Source organism: Thalassophryne amazonica, chromosome 18, assembly GCF_902500255.1.
Source record: "Thalassophryne amazonica chromosome 18, fThaAma1.1, whole genome shotgun sequence".
Taxonomy (NCBI): domain Eukaryota; kingdom Metazoa; phylum Chordata; class Actinopteri; order Batrachoidiformes; family Batrachoididae; genus Thalassophryne; species Thalassophryne amazonica.
Genome location: NC_047120.1, coordinates 53,222,325 through 53,247,394, shown reverse-complemented (window position 1 = coordinate 53,247,394; position 25,070 = coordinate 53,222,325). Strand labels below are relative to the sequence as shown.

General features: G+C 41.9%; 1 protein-coding gene across 9 annotated transcripts in view; it reads right to left on the bottom strand.

Annotated features, from left to right (window-relative positions):
• LOC117530735 (potassium voltage-gated channel subfamily C member 1-like) overlaps window positions 1-23,585 on the bottom strand; it is a 121,389-nt gene extending 97,804 nt beyond the window's left edge. For 4 of the 9 annotated variants that reach the window (XR_004566439.1, XM_034193637.1, XM_034193639.1 and 1 more), the window contains exon 1: window positions 22,925-23,584. Coding sequence is in view for 8 of the 9 variants with exons in the window: in XM_034193637.1 (XP_034049528.1) it covers window positions 22,925-23,545 (621 nt within the window). In the remaining variant the exon portion in view is untranslated. Of the gene's footprint in view, window positions 1-22,924 lie in introns of all 9 variants that reach the window. The other 5 variants (XM_034193640.1, XM_034193642.1, XM_034193641.1 and 2 more) reach the window with 3 other exon arrangements.
• Window positions 23,586-25,070: the final 1,485 nt, after the last annotated feature.

Genomic DNA, 25,070 nt, shown 5'->3' with positions numbered 1-25,070 from the left:
GTAGCTACCTAAACTCTGGTAAGTGAGATAGAGTATCTCGTCACTAGTTTTACATCCTCATTGAAGACAACTTTGGATGCTGTAGCTCCTCTGAAAAAGGAGCTTTAAATCAGAAGTGGCCTGACTCCGTGGTATAACTCACAAACTCGTAGCTTAAGCAGAATAACCGTAAGTTGGAGAGGAAATGAGTCTCACTAATTTAGAAGATCTTCACTTAGCCTGGAAAAAGAGTCTGTTGCTCTATAAAAAAGCCCTCACGTAAAGCTAGGACATCTTTCTATCATCATAATTGACGAAAATAAGAACAACCCCAGGTTTCTTTTCAGCACTGTAGCAGGCTGACAAAGAGTCAGAGCTCTATTGAGCTGCGTATTCCATTAACTTTAACTAGTAATGACTCATGACTTTCTTTGCTAACAAAATTTTAACTATTAGAGAAAAAATTACTCATAACCATCCCAAAGACGTATCGTTATCTTTGGCTGCTTTCAGTGATGCTGGTATTTGGTTAGACTCTTTCTCTCCGATTGTTTCTGTCTGAGTTATTTTCATTAGTTACTTCATCCAAACCATCAACCATGTCTATTAGACCCCATTCCTACCCGGCTGCTCCAGGAAGCCCTACCATTATTTAATGCTTCGATGTTAAATATGATCAATCTATCTTTGTTAGTTGGCTATGTACCACAGGTTTTTAATGGTGGCAGTAATTAAACCATTACTTAAAAGCCATCACTTGACCCAGCTATCTTAGCTAATTATAGGCCAATCTCCAACCTTCCTTTTTCTCTCAAAAATTCTTGAAAGGGTAGTTGTAAAACAGCTAACTGATCATCTGCAGAGGAATGGTCTATTTGAAGAGTTTCAGTCAGGTTTTAGAATTCATCATAGTACAGAAACAGCATTAGTGAAGGTTACAATGATCTTCTTATGGCCTCGGACCGTGGACTCACTCTCTGTGCTTGTTCTGTTAGACCTCAGTGCTGCTTTTGATACTGTTGACCATAAAATTTTATTACAGAGATTAGAGCATGCCATAGGTATTAAAGGCACTGCGCTGCGGTGGTTTGAATCATATTTGTCTAATAGATTACAATTTGTTCATGTAAATGGGGAATCTTCTTCACAGACTAAGTTAATTATGGAGTTCCACAAGGTTCTGTGCTAGGACCAATTTTTATTCACTTTATACATGCTTCCCTTAGGCAGTATTATTAGACGGTATTGCTTAAATTTTCATTGTTACGCAGATGATACCCAGCTTTATCTATCCATGAAGCCAGAGGAACACACACCAATTAGCTAAACTGCAGGATTGTCTTACAGACATAAAGACATGGATGACCTCTAATTTCCTGCTTTTAAACTCAGATAAAACTGAAGTTATTGTACTTGGCCCCACAAATCTTAGAAACATGGTGTCTAACCAGATCCTTACTCTGGATGGCATTACCCTGACCTCTAGTAATACTGTGAGAAATCTTGGAGTCATTTTTGATCAGGATTATGTCATTCAAAGCGCATATTAAACAAATATGTAGGACTGCTTTTTTGCATTTACGCAATATCTCTAAAATTAGAAAGGTCTTGTCTCAGAGTGATGCTGAAAAACTAATTCATGCATTTATTTCCTCTAGGCTGGACTATTGTAATTCATTATTATCAGGTTGTCCTAAACGTCCCTAAAAGCCTTCAGTTAATTCAAAATGCTGCAGCTAGAGTACTGACGGGGACTAGAAGGAGAGAGCATATCTCACCCATATTGGCCTCTCTTCATTGGCTTCCTGTTAATTCTAGAATAGTAATTTAAAATTCTTCTTCTTACTTATAAGGTTTGAATAATCAGTCCCATCTTATCTTAGGGACCCTCGTAGTACATATCACCCCAATAGAGCGCTTCGCTCTCAGAATGCAGGCTTACTTGTAGTTCCTAGGGTTTGTAAGAGGAGAATGGGAGGCAGAGCTTCAGCTTTCAGGCTCCTCTCCTGTGGAACCAGCTCCCAATCAGTCAGGGAGACAGACACCTTCTCTACTTTTAAGATTAGGCTTAAAACTTTCCTTTTTGCTAAAGCTTATAGTTAGGGCGGATCAGGTGACCCTGAAACCATCCCTTAGTTATGCTGCTATAGACGTTAGACTGCTGGGGGGTTCCCATGATGCATGTTTCTTTCTCTTTTTGCTCTGTATGCACCCTCTGCATTAATTCATTAGTGACGATCTCGCTCCCCTCCAACAGCAGGTCTTTTTCCTGGTTCTCTCCCTCAGCCCCAACCAGTCCCAGCAGAAGACTGCCCCTCCCTGAGCCTGGTTCTGCTGGAGGTTTCTTCCTGTTTAAAGGGAGTTTTTCCTTCCCACTGTAGCCAAGTGCTTGCTCACAGGGGGTTGTTTTGGCCGTGGGGGTTTTACATAATTATTGTATGGCCTTGCCTTACAATATAAAGCGCCTTGGGGCAACTGTTTGTTGTGATTTGGCGCTATATAAAAAAAATTGATTGATTGATTGATAATACTAATAGGGGTAACATTAGCATCAAAACTCGCTTAGGTCACATAAAGCAATGCTAACATGTGTCACATGATGTGAAATTAATGGACTAATGTTAGCACAAAAACTGGCTAATGTCATATGACATAATACTAACAGGGTAACTTTAACATCAAAACTCACTTAGGTCACATTACACAATGCTACAGTGTCACATAATATAAACTAATGCGTTAATGTTAAAAGGAAAAGTGGGTTGTGTCATATAACATAATACTAATAGGGTAACATTAGCATCAAAACTCGCTTAGGTCACATAAAGCAATGTTAACCTGTGTCACATAATGTGAAACTAATGGGCCAAAGTTAGCATGAAAACTGGCTAGTGTCACCTAACACAATACTAACAGGGTAACAATAGCATCAAAACTTGCTTATGTTAGATAATATCTGTGCTAATTCTTATTTATGTTAGCTATCAACTATTTGTGTTATTTGTTTGGAAGTTCATAAAAATATATGTTAAGTTTTACTTCATCATGTGTCCCAGTTTCAGACACAGGGAGATCTCCACCTGTTGGTGAGAGCCAGTAACATTAGAAATGTGAGACTAAACCACACCCATGTTAACACCCTAGTAAGTCCCTTCGGCTGCTCCTTGTTTGCACTCGGGGTCGCCACAGCAAATCCAAGGTGGATCTGCATGTTGATTTGGCACAGGTTTTACGCCGGATGCCTTCCTGACGCAACTCCACATTACATGGAGAAATGTGGCCACACCCACAACGTATAAAAAGTGTTGTATGACTCCATTTTAGGGGCCTTTCACAAGATGGACACTGTTTGTGAGGGTCCCAGGCCTGGTTTCTAACGTGACCTGAATAAACTCAAAATGAGGAATACAATGTTTTGGTTTTTTGGTAAGGGGCAGAATCTTACATAAAAGAACCAGGTAGAAATAACACTTAGGTCGCATAATGCAATGCTAATGGGTATCACATAATGTGAAATTAAGGGCTAATATTAGCATGAAACTGGCTAGCGTCATACAATATAAAGCTAACTGCTGATGTTATCATAAAATGGCTAGCGTCATATAACATAATACTAACAGGGTTAACATTAACATCAAAACTTGCTTTGGTCAAATAACACAATGCTAACAGGTGCCACCCAATGTGAAACTAATGGGCTAATGTTAGCATGAAACTGGCTATTGTCAAAAACATAACACTAATGCTGATGTTAGTATGAAACTGGCTAGCATCACATAGCGCAATGCTAACAAACAGATAGGATAAGGAGCTCTGTGTGTTTAAAATGTACTTCAAGTTACTAAGAGTTGCAGTCATGCTTCGAAAACAATTTATTAACATGTTTTTATATTTGTGGCAGTTGCCACTGGCTGGGATTTTTCTTTTTTGGCATCACAAAAAGGTTTAATAAACAGAGTGTTAAAAAAGAAATTCTTATGGGCCTTTCACACTGAACACGTAGGAAGCGTCAAATGCATTCAAAATCGGTCTAAAAAGCATTATTTCCAATGAGACGCGTTGCTTTTTAGATGCATCAGAAGCGTCGCGTCAAAAGCCAAGCTAAAGCGATGCTTCTGACAGGGGCGTGCATTGCCGCTTGTCGGCAGGCTGACGTGGTCAAAGTTCAACCCAATCCAACTTTCGACGCTCTGAGCTGTGACGTACCTTCGCACTGTCCAATAGGAACGACGCGTCGGGCCAAAACACGGAAGAGTGGCAGAAAACCACTGATCTGTACAAAACATTAACGTTGTGACAGGACTGCTCATTTATAGAGCAGTTTCTGAAGAAAAATCCTTGGAAATGTTTTTTTGTTGTTGTTTGTTACCTCAAAATTTCTGATTACTGTTAAAAAAAAAGTTTAGAACACTTGTAATTAAAATAGCTAAAAAATCAATAAATGGTTCTTTAGAAACCGTTTCATCTGTAAATTTAAAACCACCTGTTATTTCAGATTAGATCATTTCTTGTTTAACATAAGGAACCTCCAGACATTATTTTTAGACAAATAAATAACATGGAAATTTGTAGTTCTGGTAGATTATTTATGAGGTCTGTTAGAAAAGTATCCGACCTTATTTTTTTCAAAAACCATATGGATTTGAATCACGTGTGATTACATCAGACATGCTTGAACCCTCGTGGGCATGCGAGAGTTTTTTCACGCCTGTCAGTTACGTCATTCGCCTGTGGGCAGTCTTGAGTGAGGAGTCGCCCACCCTCTCGTCGATTTTTTCATTGTTTAGGAATGGCTCAGAGGACTGCTGCTTTGTTTGATAAAATTTTTTTCAAAACTGTAAGGCACAAACTGAGTGGACACCATTTCGATAAATTCAGCTGGTTTTCAGTAAAACTTTTAACGGCTGATGAGAGATTTGGTCTGGTAGTGTCGCCGTAAGGACGGCCCACGGTGCTGACCTTCGAGGCGGCAGCGTCTCGCCGTTTCAAGTTGAAAACTTCCACATTTCAGGCTCTGTTGACCCAGTAAGTCGTCAGAGAACAGAGAACTTTCAGAAGAAGTCGGCATGAGGAGTTTATTCGGACATTCCATTGTTAACGGACATTTTGTAATGAAAGAAACGTGCGGGCAGAGTCGCATGTCGGGCCGGATCCGACCGCGGGGGGTCGCGACAGGAAAAACACCTCCGTTGGAAACCTTAACGGGCAAGTTGGAACATGCCAAGCTGTTTAAACAATTTCTCAGTTACTCACTTGTTGAAAGCCATCAAAAGCCGCCTGAATTTTACAAATGGTTTTCAACCCGGAGGTGTTTTCCTGTCGAGGCGCACACAGATTCACCGAGTCGTCTTGGCGAATTTGCCGTGCGCACGTTCTTTCATTACAAAATGTCCTTAAACAGTGGAATGTTCTCATGCCGGCCTCTTCTGAATCTTCTCTGTTCTCTCACGGCATCCTGGGTGAATTAAGCCTTAAATTAGGATGTTTTCAGGTCGAAACAGGTCGAAACAGGCGACGACGGCGCCTGGAAGCACTGCGCGACGTCCCCGCTCTGTGGGAAGTCCTTTACAGCGACAGAACACCCCATAATCTCTCATCAGCCATTAAACCTTTCACCGAAAACCAGCTTAATTTCTCGAATAGTGTCCACACGGATATACCTCAAGGTCCAGTAAAATTTTGATAAAGCAACGCGCGCCGTCTCGAAGCAGCGTGTGAAACAAAGGAATTCAGCCGAGAGGGCGGGACCACATCTCACTCAAGGCCTGCCCACAGGGAAATGACGTCACCGACACGCGTGAAAAACTCCGCTATGCGCACGAGGGTTCAAGCATGTTGGTGTAATCGCCTGTCAATCAAATCCATATAGTTAAAAAAAATAAAAGTGTCGGTTTCTTATCTAATACACCCCGTATATCTCATTTCAACTGGAAAAACAGACACTAAATAAATACAAATGTTTATTATAAATGCAAAAGGAAATAATTTAACAATGACTGCAGTGTGATTGTAAAGTAGGATTTCTGTGACATAAACCTCATGATGAATTTTTTTTTTAATGGTGCATTTCAACTTGTAATTTTATCAAATATGTAATGCCTTTCATGTTGTTATCAGGACAGAGTTATTTCTAAAATATGAATTTGAGCACAATAAGTGGAGTGCTTCTACCTGTGCAAATGTCTTTTGACTTTGATTCGTGGACATTTTTAATGATCCATTCATTTATTGTTAAAATATAAAATGAAACAGCTTTTTAAAAAATACTAAAATAGTTGCTGTTCAAAGAGCCTTTTATTTAGAAGCAGGTGATGTTCTGCTGGATTCTCTGGACCAGATGAAGGTCTCTTCTGCAGCTTTGAACTCTGGTGGTGTTGCTGAAAAGCAGAGATGTTTTCTTTCGACTGGACTTCGTGGTGTTCAGCTCATCAATGGAAGTTTGGTTGTCTGCACAGCAAATGCTCCTGATTGGGACAAATAAAATATTTATTTAAATATAAAGAAACACTAAACAGTTTATATATACATTAAAAAAAAACAAACAAAAAAAAAAACAGAAAAAACGCCTGAAAAAAAAGTTATTTAAAGTTGACCTTTTGTGGTCTCCGAAAAAATCTGTAGCTTTATTTGGTAAAAATAAAAAAGACAACCATCTACAAATTAAAGCGTTCACTCAGATCAACTGTGCTAAAAAGCTAAGCTAACGTTAGCCGATCAATAAATCTTCACAGCAGTCCAGTAAACATCACGTTTTACTTTTATTTTATCCTCACCTGATAAAGCTGCAGAACTAAACTCCATTGGGCAAACTGGGACTTCGCATATATCCAAAAAGTGGGAGATTTCGGACTGACTGGGTTTGCTCCATCCCCCTGGCTGCCTGCCTCGGTCTGCCCAGGAATGATGCCTGAAGGCCGGCTTCTCCGTGTGGGTCGGCCCGCTGTCACAGTTCAATCGATATCCCACCAAGTCGTCAGTCCTCCCTCAGTCGGCTTCACTCCGAAAACTAGCTGAAAAAAAGCTTCTCCCAGCAGGGTGATGGGAGAATCGTTCTACTGCTGTTTATTAAAGCTTTTTTGTGGTTCAGGCGGCGCAAATTCAAGATGGTGATCGCTGAACTTTTTTCAGGTTGTGGAAACAGCCAGAGTATGACGTAGCAATCTCCGCCCCCTTGCCGCTTCCGAAGCGAAGCGTCTGACATCATGACGCATTGGAAACGCATCCGACGGATTGGAAAGCATTGACGCATCGGCCTGACATGTTCAATGTGAAAGGCCCTTTACGGCACATCTTCAGGTAATGTTACATGTTGCATCAAAAAAATTACAAACTTACGTGGGCTGTCCGTAAAGTATCGGCCCTTTTTATTTTTTTTTAAACTATATGGATTTTCATTCATATGTTTTTACATCAGGCAAGTTTGAACCCTCGTGCGCATGCGTGAGTGTTTCCACGCCTGTCGGTGACGTCATTCGCCTGTGAGCACACCTTGGGAAGGAGTGGTCCCGCCCCCTCGTTGGAATTTCATTGTCTGGAAATGGCGGAATGATGTGGGGTTTTTTCCATCAGATTTTTTTCAGAAGCTGTTAGAGACTGGCACCTGGAAACCATTCGAAAAATGTATCTGGCTTTCGGTGAAATTTTGAGGGCTTCACAGAGAATAAGGACTGTTAACTGTCGCTTTAAGGACCCCTTTAAGGACGCTTGGCACGCCGCGCTCCGAGTTGCGGCGACGCGGCACAAAACACCGTATCATTCTAAACGGATGGCTCTGTGGATACGAGACGTCGTGTGCTCTTTCTCCGGTAATCACCAGAGCTGGACATCAGCCATTTTCTGGCAGATTTCACTTTTAACAAGAGATTTTGTCATGGAACGCCGCGCGGAGGCTTCGCGCGTCACAACCGATTCGCTTGATGAGCGAGACCAAGAACGCCTCCATGTCAGCGTGTAGTGGACAAGTTAGGACATGCCTATCTCTGCTTTCAGTGCTTACCAGTCCAGTAAGTATCAGAGAATTGTGGAGAGCTGGACATGGATCCTTATTTTAAAAATGTTTCATTGCTTGCATTCACATTTAATTGCCTTTATATGTATGTTATAGTTTATTATACCGTCCTGTGCATTTTGACCCTTTTGACCACACGCATCCCCCTGACCAATAACTCTGAGTGAATGTTTGATCTGATCCTGGCGTGCAGAATAAAACATGCTTCCTTGTGCATCATACAGCTCAAACTACTGTGTTTTTTCAAACAGAAAATGTTAAAAAGAGAAAAAAGAAAACCAAACTTGCTGTTAAACACTTGCACGTGAGTGTGATCTGCAGGGTTGTCGGGTGGACTGATTTATTTGCGTGCTGTGAGCGTGAGCGCTCTGCAGAATGCTTCACAGTCAGCTACGCTTACAGAAGGTAGGATAGTGACTAAAGGTGGGGATTTATTCTAGTCAGGTGTTTGAGGTGTCCACACAGAAGATGAATGATGGAAGTGTGTAATGGCATTTCGATAGCACATACAGTACATGCTGGCGATGATAAAAACCTGCTGAGGCCGTACGCAGTTAAAAATACGGCTCTCTGTCAGCAGGAAGCGCACGATGTCCTTGTCTGCTCTTGTGTGATTTCACTCCATTTGTCCCATTTAGAGAATTCAGACTCCCAGCGCTGTAATCTGTGCCATGTGATCTCCACACCACGCCAGTGTCCTAAATCAGTCCAACTCCAGTGTTTCAACACAAAGTCTAGTTAACTGACTGGATGCACGGCGGCCTGACGGGCTGATTCAGCACTTAACCCTCTGGGGTCCACCCTCTCCATCAAATTTTAGTCAACAAAACGGCATGAAATCATGTTTGTTTGAGATATCTTGCTGTCAATCAGACAGACGGCAATGAAAACATAAACTTCTTGACAGAGTTGACAAAGTTAACTATAAGTATTACAGTCAAAAACTGACCTTATACTACAGTAATACTACTTTTAAAGAACTTTTAAATGCTGGGTATTTTATTTCTCTTTTCAATCTATTTAAGTATTTCACTTATTCAACATAACGGTCTTGTCTCTGTCATTGGTGTAAGCCATCGAGTCAACTCGTGCCAACAAACAGCTCTCAGGCTGCAAACGCATCGGCGCTGTGCGCACGGAATATCAACACGATACGTGAAGGCCTGTGGTTCAAAACCTTGTCAGGGAAAATTCAAAGCGAATACAAAACCTTCACTAGTCCCAGAAAGGGGAGGTTGGCTAATTACGATCTCCACACTGGCACCTCCTGGCTGAGGAAAACTCTACCTCAAGGAACCTCAAGGAACCTCAAGGAACGCTCACTCCTCCGAGCTGTGCTTCCTGTCTACGAGGTGAGACAGGTTTGGCAGGACAGTGTGAGTTACCTGTTTTTCTAAGTATTGTTACATGCTGAATGGTTACAATGTCTCGTCCTCTCACCAGAAATGGCGGAATACATCCGCCACTGGAGGATGACATTAAGTCCTCCTTCCCTCTTTTTTTTTTTTTTTTTTTTTTTTTGCTATTTTCAGGCACATCCCACTGAGAGAGGAACAAGAATGGAAGTGGGAAATAGGCCTGTGAGCAGGGTCAGGGTTTGCACAGAAACAACTTTTAAGCAGAAATACCAAACCCCAGCCTAATTTTCAGTCTTTTTTCTGTTAATAATAAAAAACATTAAAGGGATCCTCCTGTGGGAAATCTATTTTTAGCTACTTTTTACACCTCAGTATAACTCGAGTCTCAATGTTAAACATCCTCAAAGTCCCATAATTCTACATCAATGTAGGAAGAAACTACAAGGCTTCAAGCAAAATTTAGATCTGAAACAAGTGATTTTAAACTTATGTGACATATGTCACAGAAGTCATATGCTCTGTGAGACATGCCCACATGACCTGTGAAAGAGAGATGGGCTGTTTAGTCATTACCTTGATCCAGCTGTACCTCCCTTCTGTTAGGAGGCGTGGCTTCCCGTGCACCCTAAAGCAACAGGTACATAAACAGGACATTTTTCAATGAACTGATTTTTCTAGTTTTGTTTGTTTGTTTTTAAAGGATGCTTCCCCTCCTTTATTACCTTACCGCTTTTTATGAGGCACCTGGTACGCTGTATTAGCTTGTTGTAGACCCTTAACATGTGATCCATTTATGTAACTCTTCACTGAAAGTAATTATTTACCACTTCGAAATAGTGTTTTTTTTGTCACCACATGAGCTCTTGCTTTTAGCTTTTGCATTACTACATTCGCGACACTCTCTGCAAACATTCAAACTTGGCTTTTACAACAACCTAAGTATTCAGTATAACACTGAATTTTGTAATGCTTTTATTTATTTTATTTTTGTTTTATTTAATTGTGATGTGTTTTCACAGTAATAATTTCAGCAGATTTGAACTCTTGATGTAATCTGAGCACACAGCATGTGTTCAACATATGTGGAAGATCACCGCATAATACTGCAACAATGGAAGAAGTATGGTGAAAATGTGTTTTTCTGATAAACTAAACATCTTTATTCATAAAACTGACCTGGAGTGTCACCGTCACACTCAACAAATAACTCAGATTTACAGTACAAAACTTGGAGATAAATAACTGCCACCAAGGTCCAAAGCTCCTCTGCTTACATTGTCTGTGTTGGTATTTCCGATGGAGATGACATTTACTTTACATTGCAAGAAGCTTACTACTTTGATGTCTTCTCTCTCATTCTTTGATCCTACTCACCTGATCATAATCTTTGATCCTTAACTTTGATTGTGATCTTTTAGTCCTGACCTGGCATCAGAGGCGTATTTCTTTTGTCTCTTCTCAAACATTCTTTTAACCTAATTGCTGGCCTTTCATCCTGATCACTGATCTTTGATTCTGTTCATCTTTGATCCTTAGTTTTGACTGTGATCACTCACCTTTCATCAAAGGCTTACTCCTTTAATCTCTTCCCTAACATTCTTTGATCTGAATTGCTGGACATTGATCCTGAACACTCATCTTTGATTCTTATCAAAGGAATCAGAAGACTTACTCCTTTGATTTCTTCTAGAACATTCATTGATCCAGTCCTTTGATCTTATTCACTCATCTTTGATCCTTATTTTTGAAAGTGATTGCTCATCTTTGATCCTGACCTGGCATCAAAGGAAACATGATCAAATATGGATGATCACATTCAAATGTCAACAAATCAGATTAAAAAAATATTAGAGAAGCGATAAAAAGAAAAATATGCTTGATTCAAGGGAATCTTGATCAAAGATCAATGTCTTGATCCAGCAAAATTTAATGGGTTCTATCCAAACCTAAGGTCTACCTCTCCACTAAATTTAACTGAAATCCAGTGATGTCCTTCTATAACAGGTATCCTGCTGACAATCAGACAAACAGACATGTGTCAACAAAAACACCTCCTCTTTGATGGAGAGAATCAAAGAAATGACCTATAATTCATTAACTGACTCTGAACTTCACCAAAATTGAATGGGATCTTCAACTTAATTTGAATGATCATTTAATCAAGTTTCCTAGACATCAGATGAAATTGTGTTGTGTAATTCTGCTAACAAATACACAACCACCTTGACGGATGGAATTAGAGGTTACCTATTCAATAACGAGGAATCATTCAAGACCAAACAGGTCAGGATGCTTTATTATGACCATGAAATGTGAGTCCTTTAGGACAAGACAGTATAAGTCAAATATTAATTTTGTTCCACGCTTGTCTGTCCAAAGTACAGAACTGTTTCAGGTCACACGAAAGTAAATGTCCCTGACAAAAATGGTAATGTCACCCAAACCCTGCCCAAAGCAATGTTCTTTTTCACCCAACACTGTATCTATATATACACTTCTGCCTATCAATACTCTCTTTTCTTCCTCTTTTCTGCACAGCGCAGTGATTTTCTACCCGGAGACGACCTGTTCCAAGGCTGTCCGGCTCAGCAGCAGGACATATTTGTGTTTATGACAGCATTGTGCGCTGTGGCACCAAACACAACAGACAAGAACAGCAAACAATGAATCACAAGACACGACCTTCAGGGAGATGCACCAGACAAGGGGAAGCGGGACAGCGTGCTGCTCTCCCAAAAGCAGCTGGAATCAAACACGAGGACACAAAGTCTGATTGACACCTAACCCTAACCTCTATCCCTAATACTAAACCCTAACACCCAACACTAACTATAACACCTAGCCCTAACCCTAACCCTAACACCTACCCCTATCCCTACCATCTAGCCCCAACCCTAACATTTAGCCCTAACCCTAAACCTAACACCTAACCATAACACCAAGCCCTAACCTTAAACCCTAACACCTACCCCTAACATCTAGCCCTAACCCTAACATTTAGCTCTAACCCTAAACCTAACACCTAATCATAACACCTAGCCCGAACCTTAAACCCTAACCCTAACACCTAGCCCTAGCCCTAAATCCTTACAGTCTTACATTTCGCATTCCTCCAGGAACACTTTAGGGGAAAATCCACACTTGGTGTCTGATCAAAATGTGCTATCATCTACTAACCCTAGCCTGCTTCTCACTCCCCTCCAAACTTCCAGGTTTCTCTCCCACTGCCCCACCAACCCATCAGGGAGGTAAAGGGCATCACCCTCAGCCAAGTTCGGTCCTCGAGAGCCACATTCCTGACACTCTTAGTTGTCTCCCTGCTCCAACACACCTGAATCCAATGAAAGGCTCGTTAGCAGACTTTTAATGAGCCTTTCATTGGATTCAGGTGTGTTGGAGCAGGGAGACAACTAAGAGTGTCAGGAAGGTGGCTCTCGAGGACCAAACTTGGCCACCCCTGCCTTAGGGCAAAATTCACAGCCTCGTGTCCACAGTTTGCCTAAATTCTTGTTAACGGTTTGTGGATAATTCACGATTTGCAACAGATTCATGTTTTGGGGACAACATGGTATCACTGAATCACACGCAAAAAAGAACTTTGCATAATTCAATGTCAAACATACAAGGTTCCTAAGTGCTTCTTGTTATTTTATTAATGAATGTTCACCAACACTCTTGGTACACCAGGCAGTACAAAGACTAAACAAAACACAGAAAAAAATGAATTGAATTTGAAGCTGGAATCATAATTGATCATATCCTTTAATTAAAGTGTTCAGCAATGCCGATATCTTTACAGGTGAAGTCTTGAGGGTCCTGGTGCTGACTGTCTTGGTGTATAGTTATGAGGTTTGGATGCTAACCAGTGACCTAAGGCGTTGACTGGACGTTGGTGTCTTCGGAGGATCCTTGGATACGGCTGGAATGATTTTGTATCAAACAAGCAGTTGCTAAGACAGACTAAGTTAAGGAGTGTCACATTCACTGTGAGGGAGGGTCAGAGTTGACATTTTGACCATGTGGGTCAAAATGTCAACTGTGTATGATCCAGTACACGGTGCCTGAGTGTTGAGGACATCCATGTTTCACATGACTGCGGCAGAAACTTTACTTTAGCGATGTGGGAATGGACCACCTGGGTGGTTGCCATCCAGGACCCAAAGCAGTTCCATAGTGTCATGCATGCAGGCAAAGTGTAGCATCAGCACGTGCCCCAAAACTTGATTAATAATAAATTAATTTAATTTAATTAAAAATAAATCACATTTGATTTTTGGTTGGACTTTCAAAATTGCATATATATATATATATATATATATATATATATATATATATATATATATATATATATATATATATATATATATATATATATATATATATATATATATATATATATATAGATATATATATATAATATATATATATATATATATATAGATATATATATATATATATATATATATATATAGATATATATATATATATATATATAGATAGATAGATAGATAGATAGATAGATAGATAGATAGATAGATAGATAGATAGATAGATAGATAGATAGATAGATAGATAGATAGGATTTTATTTTTTCAAGAGCCAAAATGGTTAATAAATGAGTCCAGAAATATAAAAACAATAAACTATTTTGACCATTTTAAGTGACTTGTCAAGAAAACTTCACCTTAAGTAGTTGCATTATTGACTCCATTTTTTACCATTGTACATTGAAAAAAGATAATAGTTGAACCAACTTAAACAAATTGTTTCAATTGGTAACATTTAAATGAATTAAGTTGTTTCAGTTTAAGTTTGTAAGTTAGAGTTAGAGATCTAACTTACTAACTTAAGCTCATTCAGCAAATTCGGCTTTGCCTCGTTGAATGGTTTGTTCCAGCTTTCACCTCATGAAATATTCGTACCATTGACAGAATGTAAAAACATTCATTATTTGTTTTATATAATGGCTAAAATAGATCATTGTAATTTGATATTTTATTAATTTATAAACAACAGAAAAGGGACTTACATTTTGGTGTTCCACTGTGACGTGTAGTCCAGTAATGCTGTGCACTGACTTCGGACTTCCATAAAAAAAAAAAAAGACTTTGTGTAGTTCATCAGTCCAGCCAAAAATCACATCAGCGTTTTATGTGAGCAGCTCTTCATGCATCCAGATGGCTTACAGCGGAGTGGATTTTGTGTGTGTGTGTGTGTGTGTGTAGCAGCATCAGTTAACTCAGTCAAGTCATCATGTCGCTGTCCCGCGCACGCACACACAACCGGCTCGGTCGAGCTGTGTACCTCCTCAGTGCAGCGAAAAAAAGTCACGTCAGAAATGAGTCCAGGTTTTCTTTCTCTCTTCCTGCTAACAGACAGCACACTGGATTTGTTTGTGTGTGTGTGTGTGTGTGTGTGTGTGTGTGTGTGTGTGTGTGTGTGTGTGTGTGTGTGTGTGTGTGTGTGTGTGTGTGTGTGTGTGTATCTTACAAGAATTAGCAGTGTTAGTTAGCTCAAATTATGTCTCAGGAGAGTCGTGTCCCCCGCGCGCATGTGCACACACCCAACCTGGTCGGCACTTGTGCGTGCGTGCGTGAACAACAAAAATATGACCGTATACGTCCTCAGTGCAGCAAAGAAAAAATCACGTCAGAAATGAGTCCAGCTTTTTTCTTTCTTCCTGCTAACAACCTCCAAGGCAGCACAGTGGATTGCGCGCACGAGCATGTGCGCTCGTGCACGAGGACGTGCGCGCTTGCGTGTGCACGTGTGAGTGCAATGGTACCAAACGTATGGAACCAAATTTGAACTCTAAATGGAACCAAGCAGCACTCTGAATGCAATGCAACACAAATGGGATAATTAATCCATGTTATGTGACATACAAATATATATATATATACGAGGTCTCTTAGATAATAAACCGACCCTTTTATTTTTTTTTAACTATATGGATTTGAATGACATGCGATTACACCAATCATGCTTGAACCCTCGTGCGCATGCGTGAGTTTTTTCACGCGTGTCAGTGACGTCATTTCCCTGTGGGCAGGCCTTGAGTGAGATGTGGTCCCGCCCTCTCGGCTGAATTCCTTTGTTTCACACGCTGCTCGAGACGGCGCGCGTTGCTTTATCAAAATTTTTTCTGGACCTGTGAGGAATATCCGAGTGGACACTATTCGAGAAATTAAGCTGGTTTTCTGTGAAAAGTTTAACGGCTGATGAGAGATTATGGGGTGTTTCTGTCGGTGTAAGGACTTCCCACGGAGCGGGACGTCCTGCAGCGCTTCCAGGCGCTGTCGTCGGCCTGTTTCGAGCTGAAAACATCCTAATTTAAGGCTTAATTCACCCAGGACATCGTGAGAGAACAGAGAAGATTCAGAAGAGGCCGGCATGAGGAATTTATGCGGACATTCCACTGTTAAGGACATTTTTTTAATGAAAGACGTACGCGCAAATTCGCCGAGTCGTTTCCGTGACGACTCAGCAAATCTGTGTGCGCCGCGACAGGAAAAACACCTCCGTGTTGAAAACCATTTGTAGAATTCAGGCGGCTTTTAATGGCTTTCAACAAGTGAGTAACTGAGAAATTGTTTAACAGCTTGGGCATGTTCCAACTTGCCCGTTAAGATTTCCAACGGAGGTGTTTTTCCTGCCGCGACCCCCCGCGGTCGGGTCCAGCCCGACATGCGACTCTGCCCGCACGTTCTTTCATTACAAAATGACCGTTAACAATGGAATGTCCGAATAAACTCCTCATGCCGACTTCTTCTGAAAGTTCTCTGTTCTCTGACGACTTACTGCGTCAACAGAGCCTGAAATGTGGAAGTTTTCAACTTGAAACGGCGAGACGCTGCCGCCTCGAAGCGCAGATCGCCGTCAGGCGCCGTGGACCGTCCTTAAAGCGACACTACCAGACCAAAATCTCTCATCAGCCGTTAAAATTTTTACCGAAAACCAGCTGAATTTATTGAATGGTGTCCACTCAGTTGTGCCTTACAGTTTTGAAAAAATTTTTATCAAACAAAGCAACAGTCTCTGAGCCATTCCTAAACAATGAAAAAAATCGACGAGCGGGTGGACGACTCCTCACTCAAAGACTGCCCACAGGTGAATGACGTAACCGACAGGCGTGAAAAAACTCTCGCATGCCCACGAGGGTTCAAGCATGTCTGATGTAATCACACGTGATTCAAATCCATATGGTTTTTGAAAAAAATAATAAGGTCGGATACTTTTCTAATAGACCTTGTATACATATATATATATATATATATATATATATACTCAACAAAAATATAAACGCAACACTTTTGGTTTTGCTCCCATTTTGTATGAGATGAACTCAAAGATCTAAAACTTTTTCCACATACACAATATCACCATTTCCCTCAAATATTGTTCACAAACCAGTCTAAATCTGTGATAGTGAGCACTTCTCCGTTGCTGAGATAATCCATCCCAACTCACAGGTGTGCCATACCAAGATGCTGATTAGACACCATGATTAGTGCACAGGTGTGCCTTAGAATGCCCACAATAAAAGGCCACTCTGAAAGGTGCAGTTTTGTTTTATTGGGGGGGATACCAGTCAGTATCTGGTGTGACCACCATTTGCCTCATGCAGTGCAACACATCTCCTTCGCATCATCCGTGAAGAGAACACCTCTCCAACGTGCCAAACGCCAGCGAATGTGAGCATTTGCCCACTCAAGTCGGTTACGACGACGAACTGGAGTCAGGTCGAGACCCCGATGAGGACGACGAGCATGCAGATGAGCTTCCCTGAGACGGTTTCTGACAGTTTGTGCAGAAATTCTTTGGTTATGCAAACCGATTGTTTCAGCAGCTGTCCGAGTGGCTGGTCTCAGACGATCTTGGAGGTAAACATGCTGGATGTGGAGGTCCTGGGCTGGTGTGGTTACACATGGTCTGCGGTTGTGAGGCTGGTTGGATGTACTGCCAAATTCTCTGAAACGACTTTGGAGACGGCTTATGGTAGAGACATGAACATTCAATACACGAGCAACAGCTCTGGTTGACATTCCTGCTGTCAGCATGCCAACTGCATGCTCCCTCAAATCTTGCGACATCTGTGGCATTGTGCTGTGTGATAAAACTGCACCTTTCAGAGTGGCCTTTTATTGTGGGCAGTCTAAGGCGCACCTGTGCACTAATCATGGTGTCTAATCAGCATCTTGATATGGCACACCTGTGAGGTGGGATGGATTATCTCAGCAAAGGAGAAGTGCTCACTATCACAGATTTAGACTGGTTTATGAACAATATTTGAGAGAAATGGTGATATTGTGTATGTGGAAAAAGTTTTAGATCTTTGAGTTCATCTCATACAAAATGGGAGCAAAACCAAACGTGTTGCGTTTATATATATATATATATATATATATATATATATATATATATATATATATATATATATATATATATATATATATATATATATATATATATATATATCAAGAGCCAAAATGGTAGAATGGTTACTAAATAAGTCCAGAAATATAAAAACAATAAACTATTTTGACCATTTTATGTAACTTGTCAAGAAAACTTCACCTTAAGTATTTGCATTATTGACTCCATTTTTAATTATCGTACATTGAAAAAAGATAATAGTTGAACCAACTTAAATGAATTGTTTCAATTAGTAACATCTAAATGAAGTTGTTTCAGTTTAAGTTTGTAAGTTAGAGTTGCAGATCTAACTTACTAACTTAAGTTCAAACAACTTAATTCCTTCAGGTGTTACTAATTGAAACAACATTTTAAGTTGTTTCCTTCTTCGTGTATATTCAATAGGTTGTTGGATCTTTTTTAAAAACAGCAAGTGGGGATGTCCTGTTGTCCTAAACTGAATTGGGAATTCTTTTAAAACATTTTTCTAACATTTTACACTATAACTATGAACATATTCACTACTTGTAGCCCTGCTGTTATTTTAGTAATTATATATATATATATATATATATATATATATATATATATATATATATATATATATACGAGGGCTGTCAATAAAGTAACGGTCCTTTTTATTTTTTTCAAAAACTATATGGATTTCATTCATATGTTTTTACGTCAGACATGCTTGAACCCTTGTGCGCATGCGTGAGTTTTTCCACGCCTGTCGGTGACATCATTCGCCTGTGAGCACTCCTTGTGGGAGGAGTCGTCCAGCCCCTCGTCGGAATTCCTTTGTCTGAGAAGTTGCTGAGAGACTGGCGCGTTGTTTGATCAAAATTTTTTCTAAACCTGTGAGACACATCAAAGTGGACACGGTTTGAAAAATTAAGCTGGTTTTCAGTGAAAATTTTAACGGCTGATGAGAGATTTTGAGGTGATTCTGTTGCTTTAAGGACTTCCCACGGTGCGAGACGTCGCGCTGCGCTCTCAGGCGCCGTCGTCAGCCTGTTCAAGCTGAAAACCTCCACATTTCAGGCTCTGTTGATCCAGGACGTCGTGAGAGAACAGAGAAGTTTCAGAAGAAGTAGGTTTCAGCATTTTATCCGGATATTCCACTGTTAAAGGAGATTTTTTTAATGAAAGACGTGCGGACGGGTCCGCACGTCGGCTCGCAGCCGACGCGACGCTCCGCCACAGGAAAAACACCTCTGTTGAAAGCCTTAAGGACAAGTTGGAACATGTCCTGCTGTTAAACAATTTCTCATATACTCACTCCACTGAAAGCCATCAAAAGCCGCCTGGATTTTACAAATGGTTATCAACACGGAGGTGTTTTTCCTGTGCCGCCGCACAGCGTCGGCTGCGTCCCGACGCGCGGACCCGTCCGCACGTCTTTCATTAAAAAAAATCTCCTTTAACAGTGGAATATCCGGATAAAATGCTGAAATCGACTTCTTCTGAAACTTCTCTGTTCTCTCATGACGTCCTGGATCAATAGAGCCTGAAATGTGGAGGTTTTCAGCTTGAACAGGCTGATGACGCCGCCTGAGAGCGCAGCGCGACGTCTCGCACCGTGAAAAGTCCTTAAAGCAACAGAATCACCTCAAAATCTCTCATCAGCCGTTAAAATTTTCACTGAAAACCAGCTTAATTTTTCGAACCGTGTCCACTTCGATGTGTCTCACAGGTTTAGAAAAAATTTTGATCAAACAATGCGCCAGTCTCTCAGCAACTTCTCAGACAAAGGAATTCCGACGAGGGGCTGGACGACTCCTCCCACAAGGAGTGTTCACAGGCGAATGACGTCACCGACAGGCGTGGAAAAACTCACGCATGCGCACGAGGGTTCAAGCATGTCTGATGTAAAAACATATGAATGAAATCCATATAGTTTTTGAAAAAAATAAAAAGGACCGTTGCTTTATTGACAGACCTCGTATATATATATATATATATATATATATATATATATATATATATATATATATCCATCCACCCATCCATTTTCTTCCGCTTTATCCGGAGTCGGGTCGCGGGGGCAGCAGCTCAAGCAAAGCCGCCCAGACCTCCCGATCCATACACACCTCCCCCAGCTCCTCCGGGGGAACCCCAAAGCATTCCCAAGCCAGCCGAGAGATGTAATCCTTTCAGCGTGTCCTGGGTCTTCCCCGGGGCCTCCTCCCAATGGGACGTGCCCGGAACACTTCTCCAGCGAGGCGTCCAGGGGGCATCCGGAAAAGATGCCCGAGCCACCTCAACTGACTCCTTTCGACGTGGAGGAGCAGCGGCTCGACTCCGAGCGCCTCCCGAGTGACCGAGCTCCTCACCCTATCTCTAAGGGAGCGCCCTGCCACCCTGCGGAGGAAACTCATCTCGGCCGCTTGTACCCGCGATCTCGTTCTTTTGGTCATGAGCCAAATCTCATGACCATAGGTGAGGATCGGAACGTAGATCGATAGGTAAATCGAGAGCTTTGCCCCCCTACTCAGCTCTCTCTTCACCACGACGGTCCGATACAGCGACCGCATCACTGCAGACGCTGCACTGAGCCGTCTATCGATCTCACGCTCTATCCGTCCCTCACTCGTGAATAAGACCCCGAGATACTTAAACTCCTCCACTTGAGGCAAGGACACTCCACCGACCTGAAGAGAGCAAAGCACCTTTTTCCGGTCGAGAACCATGGCCTCGGATTTGGAGATGCTGATTTTCATCCCGGACGCCTCACACTTGGGCGCCTCCAGAAATATAAAAGCAATAAACTATTTTGACCATTTTAAGTGACTTGTCAAGAAAACTTCACCTTAAGTAGTTGCATTATTGACTCCATTTTTAATCATTGTACATCAAGATAATAGTTGAACCAACTTAAATGAATTGTTTCAATTGGTAACATCTAAATGAAGTTGTTTCAGTTTAAGTTTGTAAGTTAGAGTTAGAGAGCTAACTTACTAACTTAAGTTCAAACAACTTAATTAACAACATTTTAAGTTGGTTCTTTCTTCGTGTATATTCAATAGCTTGTTGGATCTTTTTTTTTAAAAACAGCAAGTGGGGGTGTCCTGTTGTCCTAAACTGAATTGGGAATTCTCTTAACGTATCTTTTCTGACATTTTAGACTATAACTATGAACTATTCATTAGTTGTAGCCCTGCTGTGATTTCAGTAATTACAACACTTATATTTTTTTCAAATGATGAATGATTTCAAAGTGACTTCTAACTATGACTATCAAACGACGGAATGAGGAGTGTTTATATCATATTGTACTGTGTCTATTTAAGTGTTAAAAACACCAATCAGAGAATAACAAGAATAAAATCATTAAGCTCATGTCCATCAGTCCAAAAAAAAGGCGGGGGGGGGGGGTGAAATTGGTCAAATCAGATCTGTCAAACATCCTTTGACGCAACACCAGTGACTTCTTGGCTGGCTTCTTTGTAGATCTGTGTCGAGCGGACACGGATCGATAAAGAAATCAGATGCAAACTGTATTGTATAACACCTCATCAAACAGACAAACAAAGTCGCTGTCCGATAGATTAGAACAATTACGGATTCCTTTAGACGTTCTCCCGTTTAAAGTGGTGAGAGAAAAAAAACAGACAAATACAGAAGGTAATCAATAAAATATCAATCAGGGAGACCAGAGGAGGAAGATTGGATGCTGGCAGTTAATCGAAGATGCTGAGACGAGGGTCGCCTCCCCCCATCGCCCTCCCTATTCAACTCTTCTTCGCCTCTGGCCTTGTCCCTCTCAACCTCCCTTCCCTCCTCTGCTATCTCACCCTTTCTCCATTTCTCCTGCTCTGCCTATTCCTCCCCCCAACACCTTCTCTCCTCTCTCTTTCTTTCTCACTGTGTCTACTGCAGCAGAAAAGCCAGCACAGACACCAGCGTGCACATGCACATACATGGATGCAAAATCACCAAAATTCTGCACGTCAATCATTCCGATTGCAACATGTGCACAACATCACAACAAATAACCCTCCACCCCCACCCTCACCCCATGCATTTTCACATCAAAGCGTCCCTCTGCCCGCTTTATATCCTCTCTGTCTTTCTTGATATTTGCATCTCTCATGGTGGGCAAAGGTCTAAAACCTTCTGGCATGCCGGGACAGGACAAACGGTGCCAGTGCTGTGCAAGGAATCAAGCTGCAGTCAAAACCGTGCGAGTTATTGCATGATTCATGAGATCTTGACTGCTGTAAACAGTTGCTATAGAGTTAAACTGTAAATTACATCATATACGCATTCTAGCAACTAGGCAGCAGCACATTTTAGCCTGTATCTGGGGTAATAATGCAGCACTCACAATCCAGCATCACTTGTTTCCCCCACATGCATTTTAAAGCATAATTTTCCACACATGCACTGGCTTGGCTGTGCAGCATTTGAAGATCCATTGTGCAGTTTGCTTGAATGAGCTGGTTTAAAGGTGCAGCAGCCAGAGCTGGGATGGGGAGAGATCAACCTGACTGGGATCTATAACCGTGACAGTTAGAGCAACACTTCCTGCATAAATCCCAGGTCCGGTGAGAGCAGAAAAGCTGGAGGCGGCCTGAGAAAAGGTGGCGTGCAGAATGTGCAAATGGTGGGGGCATTTTTTTAACACACCTTCGAAACATTCACCAGCATCCAGCATGCAGCAGCATCAGCATCACATCTGCAGACAAGGATGATCAAACTGCTGTGTTCAAAAGCACTTCAAATCAGGCAGCCGTTTGTGTTTAACTGGAGGATTTTCCGTGTGCAACTGTTTGCACAATCGAGGATACTTGTTACTCGTACACCTGCTGCTGTCGCCTGTGCATGACATTTAGATTCAAATGGGACAGGGGGCAGCTGTCACTGAAGCGTGCCATGTGTGTTCAACCTGCACAAACATCAAAATAATGCAATGTAGGGGTGACAAAAATTTTTCATAAGAGCATCAACATGCACACCTGTCATACCAGCTTCCGTTTTTTCCTATCAGCATTAAATATTCAACATCAGCAAGCCTATATCCTGCGCGCTATATGTAATCGGACTGCAGCGCATCTCTGGAACGCACAAAACACCTTTAAAATATTTTAAAATACACAAAAAGCAGAAGTTTTAAGGCTGAAAATATAGAAACAAGTTGGCTCCTGTAGGAGGAACTCACCCGAGCATATTTGGAGGAGTAGGGATCTTCAAAGAGCGCCCATATTTTGGGTTGCCAGGTTTTCCACCAGCCCGCTTTCCTTGCGTCTTCCTGCATGCACAGTCTTTTCAAGTCTCCATCCGCACCCCCGAGTGCGGGATCGTCGTCCGGCGCGTCCGGTTCCGGCGTCTCGAAGCTGTCCAGCGCCTCCTCCGCATCCCGGTGCTGCCGGTAATTCATCCAGCAGCACGCCTCCACGTCCGTCTCATCGATGCCCCAGAAGGCCAGCTCCTCCTCGAACAAGGGTCCGCACACGTCGTTGGGACAATGCAACTTCCCGGTGCGGTAATAGTTCAGGATGAAGGAGAAGACTGACGGGTGGCGATCGAAGAAGAACTCGTCCAATTTGGGGTCGTAGTCGAAGTTGCTGAAGGCGTCCGGCTCAGTGAGCCACGACAAGCGCGTGCCGGGCAACGTTTTTAGGGTGCTCCGGTAGGTCTCGTGCCGCACCCCGCCGCAGTTTATCACAATTTTCTCGCTTTCCAACGGACAAGTCATGTCTGCGCTGTAACATGCTTTGTTGGACGACTTGTTCCCACCCTTGCGCCCTTTGAAAGAGGATACACACACCGAACTGAGCATAGAGGACCGGGGGGTGGGGGGAGGCGGGGAGGGAGAGGATGAGAGAAACCGAAGGGAGGAGGAGGAGGAGGAGGGAGGAGGAGTCTGAGGAGTCTGCGGGGAAAGAGAGAGAGAAAGAGAGGGGGGAGAGAAAGGGCACATATTTTAGCAGAAGCGAGATTTGGATCATCAACATTGCACAATTACGCACTGAAGGACGCGCGGTGACCTTCAACACGCGCGAAAACAGGTGACGAGCGCGCAATCGTGAGTCAGCATCCCACATGTTGACACCCTCAGAGATTTTTGCAGCGCTCTCACCCTTAATGTCATGTCACCGAGTCTTTTTTTAAACAACTTTCATGCGCTCTCTCTCTCTCTCTCTCTCTCATCCAACAATCTCGAAATTGATCTGGAATTCCCTTCCTTAATTAGCCCGGAGACACACACCTGCAGTGACCCTGCCTCCTTCCCTTGGTTGTGTGTGTAATAAGAGAAGGGATTCGAAATGAGAATGGATTAAAGCAGTGGTTCCCAATCCTGGTACTCGGCACCCAAAGTCCCTGACCACATAATGAGCCAAACCAGGTGTGCCACATTGTTCAGCCAGCTGTTGATTGGTTGAAAACACCTGACTGAGCTGATCTGGTTTGAGTATAGATGAGGGACAAATGCAGCCCAGTCTCATGTGTTTTTTTCGTACCCCCATCACGAAAATGGGGCACTTTCTGTGACACGGTTTTTTATTATTTTTTATTATTTTACTATTCATAATCTTTGTCCTAACTCTAACCATACGTGTCTCTCTTCCCCTAACCCTAACCAACCGCCCCCGTCACCCCACATTTCATGCCCCCCTGACGAAAGCGCCCCATTTTCGTGACAATATCACAAACGGCCCTATATACAGTACTTTGGGCATGGGGACCAAGATTGGGAAGCACTGCATAAAAGTGGGGATCTCTTTCCCCAATCACTTCATGTGCATGCTACATGCACACCCTCCTAGCCCCCCACCAACACACCATTCACTCAAAAAAAAATTTTAGATTTACTTTAAAAAAAATTGTCAAGTGGTTCCACGCAACTGTGTTAAGTAACTCTGAAAGTACTTCATTTTTTAATGAAATCAAATGAATTTTACATGAGTTAATTGAGTATATTCAACTCAGTATACTGTATGTGGCCCTCACACTTAAAAAGTTAAATTTCGTGAGGTTATAGATTAATACTCTCTACAAATACCACACAAATGATTCACATTTACCTGATTAAAATAGGTGGATTCTCTGCACTTAAATAATCCATCTCTCCCTGCCTGTCTGTTCTCAGCATTAACGATAAACAGTATTTGTCCGCTTTGTCCTTCTTGCTGCACCAGGCAGGAAAACTTGAAAAATTGTAATTTTTCATGGCAAGTGCCATATTTTTCTGTCAACATTTCACTGACATCGACAGAATGATCGGTTTACCGTCTGCCACTTACAGCCAACATGGGAATGCAGCGCCTTAAAGGGACAATCTGCTGCTTTCTACTCAATAATGC